The sequence below is a fragment of the Artemia franciscana genome, chromosome 21, assembly GCF_032884065.1.
Source record: "Artemia franciscana chromosome 21, ASM3288406v1, whole genome shotgun sequence".
Classification (NCBI taxonomy): Eukaryota; Metazoa; Arthropoda; class Branchiopoda; order Anostraca; family Artemiidae; genus Artemia; species Artemia franciscana.
Window position 1 is genome coordinate 34,634,248 of NC_088883.1, and position 9,084 is coordinate 34,643,331.

General features: G+C 31.0%; 1 protein-coding gene across 1 annotated transcript in view; it reads right to left on the bottom strand.

Moving 5' to 3' along the window:
* LOC136040981 (heat shock 70 kDa protein 14-like) overlaps positions 1-9,084 on the bottom strand; it is a gene marked incomplete in the record, with an annotated part of 42,038 nt that overhangs the window by 9,090 nt on the left and 23,864 nt on the right. Inside the window, 2 exon segments of the mRNA XM_065725456.1 lie at positions 4,943-5,158; positions 7,943-8,201. Coding sequence (XP_065581528.1) covers positions 4,943-5,158; positions 7,943-8,201 — 475 coding nt within the window.

Consider the following 9,084-nt stretch of genomic DNA (forward strand, 5'->3'; position numbering starts at 1 on the left):
GTTACTGATCAAAACAGCCACTTTATCCAGCGTATAACAATATAGACTTTATGGTAGATAAATAAAGTCAGTGAACAAATTTTTTAGAACAAGGACAAGGTGGGTAAAAACAGTGACCTCAAGAGTTAACCTATTAAACAAAAAGCTTTGTCGTAAATAAGTAGCTGTATGGTTACTAATCAAAACAGCCACGTCATCCAGCCTATAAAAATATTCACGTTATGGTAGATAAATAGCATCAGCTAACAAATTTTTTAGAACATGGACAAGGTGGGTAAAAACAGTGACCTCAACAGTCAACCTATAAAACAATAAAGATTCTCGTAAATAAGTAGCGTTGCGGTTACTAATCAAAACAGCCACTTAATCCAGCCTATAAAAATATAGACTTTATGGTAGATAAATAAAGTCAGTGAACATTTTTTTTGGAAAATGGACAAGATGGGTAAAAACAGTGACCTCAAGAGTCAACCTATAAAACAATAAAGACAGTCGTAAGTAAGTAGCGTTACGGTTACTGATCAAAACAGCCACTTTATCCAGCGTATAACAATATAGACTTTATGGTAGATAAATAAAGTCAGTGAACAAATTTTTTAGAACAAGGACAAGGTGGGTAAAAACAGTGACCTCAAGAGTTAACCTATTAAACAAAAAGCTTTGTCGTAAATAAGTAGCTGTATGGTTACTAATCAAAACAGCCACGTCATCCAGCCTATAAAAATATTCACGTTATGGTAGATAAATAGCATCAGCTAACAAATTTTTTAGAACATGGACAAGGTGGGTAAAAACAGTGACCTCAACAGTCAACCTATAAAACAATAAAGATTCTCGTAAATAAGTAGCGTTGCGGTTACTAATCAAAACAGCCACTTAATCCAGCCTATAAAAATATAGACTTTATGGTAGATAAATAAAGTCAGTGAACATTTTTTTTGGAAAATGGACAAGATGGGTAAAAACAGTGACCTCAAGAGTCAACCTATAAAACAATAAAGATTGTCGTAAATAAGTAGCGTTACGGTTACTACTCAAAACATCCACGTTATCCAGCCCACAAAAATATAAACTTTATGGTAGATAAATAACGTCAGTGAACAATTTTTTTTAGGGCAAGGACAAGGTGGGTAAAAACAGTCACCTAAAGAGTCAACCTATGAAACAATAAACATAGTCGTAAATAAGTAGCGTTACGGTTCCTAATCAAAACAACCACGTTATCCAGCCTATAAAAATATTCACGTTATGGTAGATAAATAACGTCAGTGAATAAATTTTTTGGAACAAGGACCGGGTGGGTAAAAGCAGTGACCTCAAGATTCAACCTATAAAACAATAAAAATTGTCGGAAATAAGTAGCGTTACGGTTCCTAATCAAAACAGCCACATTATCCAGCTTATAAAAATACTCACGTTATGGTAGATAAATAACGTCAGTGAACAATTTTTTTAGGGCAAGGACAAGGTGGGTAAAAACAGTGACCTAAAGAGTCAACCTATGAAACAATAAACATAGTCGTAAATTAGTAGCGTTACGGTTCCTAATCAAAACAACCACGTTATCCAGCCTATAAAAATATTCACGTTATGGTAGATAAATAACGTCGTGAAAAAACTTTCTAGAACAAGGACAAGGTGAGTAAAAACAGTGACCTCAAGAGTCAACTTATAAAAAAATAAACATTATCGTAAATAATGGTGATTTCAACGGTGTACTTTAAATTTTAACGGCTGCCATTTTGAACAGCCTCAAGCTCTTTTCAAAATCCCCGAAAGTTTGTTTTCACAATAAGCTTCGACTATTAAGACTGAACTTATACAGTAGTTATTATTCCTGAATAACCTTCAGATGAAATTTTTTTCTTACAAGACAGCTTTTTCAAAATTTTGGCAACTATGGGCTGTAGTGTATGGTTATGGTAACTTTTTAAAAAAGATAAAAAAGTCAATAAAGAGTCAACAATAATATTAATTTATTTTAAATAATAATTTAATTTATTATTTATAAAATAATTTGTTTGAATAGTTTTAAATAAGTTGCTAATTAATAACTAATTAAAAATAAATAAATAATTATTATTTAAATTAAATAATAATTCAAATTTTAAATAAATAATAATTTATTTATAACCGAATCATACAATTATGACACTCGTGGAGAGAAATAGGGAGAAATATCAAATTTTTGTATGATAAATTAAAATGTCATACATTGGAGTAGTACATTTGGTGCATAATTGTCATTGGACCCCCAAGGTACCCCGTATACCCCAAAGGCCTGGATAAAATGGATAAACTTTACTCAAGCTTTCCAATTGAGAATTTTCTAGATCAACACTCATTTTGAGCAATTTTACACTGATTTACAGTTGGAGAGTTTGGAGAGAGGTTGGAGGGTTATGGCTTATTAAAACTGAATGTTTTTAGACTGAAATGTGGAAATATCTACATAGAGGTTTCATCCAATGTTTCAGAGGTTCATCCAAGGTAAACAAAGTTTCTTGCATAAGCGTTTTAAAAGCTTTATTGTACAAAAAATATAAGATTGGAAATATTTTTGCCCCATCTTGAGCCTTATTCTAGTATTTTATATTATTATTATATTTTATGTTATATTAAATACAAACAACAAGCAGAAACAACATGGAATTTTTTCCTGAGACAGTAGAACGTTACGCCTAGATGAATATTTCGACCCTATATACTAGGGCCTCAGCAAAACAAACGAAATTACAACAGAAACTCACATTAAAATATGACCATTAAAACTAAAATCTTTTAAAACAGTCCTATCATCCTTACTTCAGGAAAGTTCAACCAAGACTGGTACATCAAGAGAGGTGAAAAAAGGGAATTCATTCGAGTGAAATAAAAATAGTTAAAAACACACTTTCAACGCTAATCTTGCCTTTTTGGCCGCTAGCCTAAAAGGTCTTTCTTTAACAGGTTTAGTGGTATACAATATTCATTTTGGGTTAAGGCTCCACCGTCTTGAGAAAAAATATTATATTAATACGTTATCTTAATCTCATAGTCTTATTGAGTCGTTTTTTTACCCATTTTAGGTCTTATTTTATTACATTCTTGTACTTTATATGCATTTTATATTATATTATTATTATATATTATATTTGTATTATGGTCTTGTCAAGTCTTTTTTTACCCATCTTAAGTCTTATTTTATAACATTATTTTATTTTTTTATATTACTGTCATATTTTATATTATATATTACATTATTATATATTATATTAGTCTTATAGTCTTATTAAGCCTTATTTTCTAACAAGAAAGCCACAATTTCATACAAGATTTACAAGATTCATACAAGAAAGCCACATTCATACAAGAAAGCCACAATTTTCTATACAAGAAATTTCGATTGTTTCGAGATTATGAAGTTTTCAGCGTAATATCACATTCTCTTCAGGGTTGCCACGTTGAACCGTGAAACTAAATAAGCAAAATTAATTAACTAATTTTGACATCGCCTTTCTTCCACAAAAATTCATAAATTAACAGCTAGTTGATTCCCTGCATTTACAACTTGGTTCCCTACAAGACAACTTTATCTTTAGGGAAAGTTGGTCCTTCATAAGCCCAGGCTGTAACTTAAAAAATCACAGTATTTTGTCCATTAAAAACTTTTTTAGTTTGTGTGGCAAAATTATTTAGAATTAATTGGGCAGTCTTGTCATAGCTTGTATAGCTTGGAATATACAACAGAAAACAAAAGGCTGACAGCTAATTTCGTGGAAATCTTTGAAAGAACTATTTAATTTCTCTCCTTTTGCGTCAAAGATATTCAATTTTAACAGAGCTTGGACCACCATAAAGTGTGATTTTTTTTTTCTATTACATACAATTTTCTTTTTAAGGGTCAAGAAAGGACGGTCCCTAAAAATCTTCTAGCATATTTGCTAAGAAAACGCCGAAGATAAGTCCAAAACAAGCATCATTTGAGCAATTTGGCAGCTTAGGGAGTTCCCTGTGGTGTTACCCGCTTTGAAAATTTGACAAATTTCATAGTCACACCACAAATTCTCAACAGTTCTCGATGATGGTCAGTCCCCAGGAGTATTTGGGCGGCCAACCAAATTCTCTAAATTGAGAATTCTCCTTATGACACAGTCTGCCCTCAAGAGATGAAGGCTGAGACTGCGAAAGTGGTTTAAGGCACCGCGTGGTCTTAAGCTGTTTTTTTGTGTATTTATCTCCCCCGGTTCTTTTTTTAATCTGGCACCCGGCAATATCAAAGATGAATTGCTGGATATAAAGGTTAATTTTTCTTCTATTAGTATTCCATATTAAAAGCTTTCATCCCTATTTTCCCTAATTTTTTAAAATATATGTGTCATTGTGCAAGTTTCCGTTCAAACGGTCAAAACTCAAATAAAATAAATTAATAAATAATTATAGTTAATTACAATTGAATATAATACTCAATTATAATTATATGTAATATAATTGAATATTATATAAATTAATTATAAAATAAATAATTAATTAAAATAAACCCAAATTTATTTGCACTGTCCTTGGCACTTCAAATATTCACCGAAAAACAATGTCCTTTTGGCGAAAAAGCTGAACTGTCCTATATAACTATAGGCTCTTAAAACACTTGAAGAAAATAATATGAAGAAAGTACTATAAGAAAACACTTTAAGAAAGCCCTTTAATGATTATCACAATTTTACTACATAAAAATTTTTTTAAGAAAATTTACACAAGTATTTTTCTAATTCTTTTAAAATTCATGTGTCGTTGTTTAAGTTTCTGTTCATACAATCAAAACAATCTGAATTTAGTTTCGCTATCCTTGGAACTTTAAATATTCGCCAAAAAACGCCTGTGAAACAGCAAAAAAGCGGACCTATCGTTCGCAACAAAACCCTCTTAAAACACTATTCAGCGCTTTAGTAATTATTACATTCACCTTTAATGATATTTTTTCTGGTAGACAAGATACCGGAACAGCTGAGTTGAGGACATCAGTCAGTCCGATGTCCGCCATGATTGCAGCTTGCTGTGCAGCTCCAACTGCAATGACTTCATCTGGCGAAACTGATGAAAGGAGTTCTGCGTTGGGTAGCCTATCTTTAACTGCTTGCTGGAATCCAGGCATTCGTAGGCTTCCTCCAACTATTATTAGCTAGAAATTTAAAATAATTAATTTTTATTAATTAGTTCACTTGTTAAGTGATTTTATTAATTGATGATTAATAAAACAATTTTTTATTTATTATTTTTTATAATATTTAAATCTTTAATATATTATTAAAAGTTTAAAACTCATTTAAAATACTTAATTTAAAATGTCACAAGAATAATAAATTAAAATATTTATATTTTATAACGTAAAATAATGACAAATTAATTATTAACCATCAAATAGTTATTTAATAATGTAATAATTAATACAATTAATTTACTATTAATAAATAGTTAGTATTATTAAATCAAATTTGCATGATTATTAAAATAATCAAATAAATTAAAAATACAAAGTCATATATATATATATATATATATATATATATATATATATATATATATATATATATATATATATATATATATATATATATATATATATATATATATATATATATATATATATATATATATATATATATATATATATATATATATATATATATATATATATATATATATATATATATATATATATATATATATATATATATATATATATATATATATATATATATATATATATATATATATATATATATATATATATATATATATATATAAATGCGTCCCAATGCAAAATATAATTTCTGGCTTAAAAACAATAAACTGATTTCTCTCAATTATAAAAAAATACCGTATTTTATTAATTCAAAATTATTTGCGATGCAAATACACAAAAATACATACTTTTAAACATACCTATATAGAGGAAGGGGGAAGCTCTTCCTCCTTAACATTTGCCGAATGTTATCAAAAATAAACATATTTCCAGTTCCTTATTTAATTTTCTAGAACTATTTGACGTGATTAACTGTTTTCCACAAAGAAAAAAAGTTTCCTTTTCCAAAAATATGTGTTGTGAACTTCTGTTAAATATACCTCCTTGAATTTTTTTTTTTTTTTGAAGGAGGCGGAAGGAGGAGAAAACGAAAATCGAGTTTTTGGCACTAAGAATCGATTAAACTAAATTTTTCCTTTCAAATTTGGTTGCTCTCATTATTATTCCCTTGGCAGTCTACATACCCTTTTCCCTTACCCAAACCCTTTCCTACCAAGTTTCATGCCAATGGAAGAACAACTATTTTTGGCACCTTTTGCGGTTCCAAGAATTGATAAAGCCAAATTTGTTTGATACAGTCCGATTTCTTTGATACAGCCCAGTTTTTTCATACAGCTCAATTTTTTTTTATACAATCCAATTTTTTTATACGGCCGAATTTTTTTTACACAGCTTAATTTTTTTTTATACAGCCCAATTTTTTTTTATACAGCCCAATTTTTCTAAAATATTCTTTCCTCATAATAGTCGGGCATTACGACACCATACAAAATAAAATAGTCGTCATTGGTTTTTGTCTTCATTGAAATTTCCTTTGTCCCTCCCCTTTCCACATGCTCCGAAAGTTGAAGCCAATCAGAGAAAATAAAATGGGTTGGCCTGGTTTCAGGTAGAACCAATCACATATAACAAATCTTCAAAATGCTTTCATTTTTGTTTTTATTTCTGCTCGTCCTTCAGTGCATCTCCTAAAGTTGCGAACCTAACCAGAGATAAAATACAAATTTTTTGCCTATTTTGTGAGCATCAAACCGTGTTTTATTTTGTATTCTTCCTTTGAATTAAATAAAATTCCCCTTAATTACCTCTCATTCATTCAGAGCATTAAAACTATGCCTGCATTTACGACCCTGTCTGCGACTTGCCAAATCAGTTAAGCGTTTAAAGACGTTGTCTCTAGTGACAATAATTTTAAACGTATTTACAAATAAGTTGCACTGAAAAATGCTTATTGCGAAAATTTTTAAGACCACGAGTTAAGTAATTCAACAGTTAAAATTAATAAAATAATAATAATAATAGAGGAATAGCGTTAATAATCACATTTCATAATGGATTCTGAATTGGAATTAATTGAGCTTCCCATAAATTGTGTATTCTCGTTTAGGAGTAAAGAAGCTCCCAAAACCTCTCAGTCTCTCCCCCTAATTTTCAAGCCCCCCAAAAGAAAACTATTTTAAAAAGAAGCGTGTGCAGAAGCTAATTACTTCCTGAAATCGATTGTAATTCATATGAATTACAACTCATTACACCCAATTCACATGAAATTAAATAGCTACATTTCATAGAAAAATTATAAGCAAGGAATTTATTGTCGTTATATTCGTATTTCATAAATAATAATAATAACAATAATAGAAAAATAGTGCTTACATTTACATTGCATTCTTGACCAGAACTAAATTAGGTCCCAATAAATTGCCTCTCAAATATTAACAGCATTCAGGCTATAACTATATTTACATTACTGTCTTCAACTTATTTGTTTGATTTCATTATTGCCAGATGTTTTTCTCCAGAAACTTCTAAAAACAAAAACCACATTCAAATACTGGATAGACATAACTTATAAATAGCATCATCAGTAAAATAATTGTAATTGAGGAGTTGTGTCTATAATCATATTACCTATTGTATTCTCAATTGGAGGGGCTTCCCCTAAATTAGGAGGAGCCTTTAGGACCTCTCACTAATTAAGAGCTTGGAACTCCCAGATACTACTGGAACCTATTGGAGACTGGAACCTCTCAGTCAACACTTGCAATATTACAACACGGTTACACGGTTGTAGTACAACTCGTTCGATTCCATTGTTGCCGGTCATTTTCACCGAAAATATCTGAACACAAAAGTCACATTCCAATTTTTGACAGAACTAACCTTATCAATAGCACCGGCAGTAAATCCTCCTTTCTCTATACACTCTTGAATTGGGCTGCATAACCTCGAAATATGAGTTTGGACTAGCATTTCAAACCTTGCACGACTAACATTGGTTGAAAAATCTACCCCTTCGCACAGAGACTCAACAAAGACATGAGAAGAATTCATTGTTGATAGAATGTGCTTACTTTGCTCAGCTGCACTTAAAAGCTTACCAAAAGATCGTTTACTCTCTCTTGGATCTAACTTATAACGCCTGAAAGGAAATGAATTTTATTGTTTCAACGTATATATACGAAAAAAAACAGTTCCCGTGCAACTGAACGCTCGTTGAACTGAACGCCGCGCAACTCCACCCATTTAATTGAACGCTCGTGCAGCTCAATCCCCATTTGACTGAACTGCCGTGCAATTCAACCATTATTAAATACTATCCCTGTATAACTTCCCCCATTCAACTCAACCCTCCTGCAAATCATCCCCCGTGCAACATATCCCCGTTCAACTCAGCCCCCCCCCCCTTCCAACTCAAAACTCTGTAAAACTCTATCCTTAGGTGAGGTTGAATTGCCTAAACGGGAATGAATTAGACAGAGAGTTGAGTTAAATGGGGTTAAATTGCATGGGGGCTGAGTTAAATGATGGTAAATTTCAATGGGGTTTAACTGTACTGAGGTTGAGTTAAACGGGGACGAGGTTCATTCAGATGGCTTCAGTTGAACGAGATTCAGGTGCACTTGAGTGAGCTTACACGGACAGTGTATATTTACGCGATAGAATTGATAAATTAATAACAGATTGGTCATTTTTTATGTCTCCTATAATGAAAGTTTTGTTTATTGAGAGGTAAATCCCCTCACATAAAAGAAAAAAAGAAAAAATCTAGTAGGGCAACATCAAAGTGAAAGAGAATACAAGCCAGTAAAAAACGAACGCTTTAAGTTCCATCTGATTGGTTTTTAACCCAGTAGAAAAAAAGCAACAACTTGGAGCCACTAGATTGTTTCCATGTAGACACACCATTTCTCTCTGGTAATACTATGTCTTAGAGCAGCTACATTTGTGAATCTAGCAACAGAAATAGTTTGAATGTAGCCTTAAGTAAGGCTCTGAAGGCTACAACCTCAAATTATTTACGC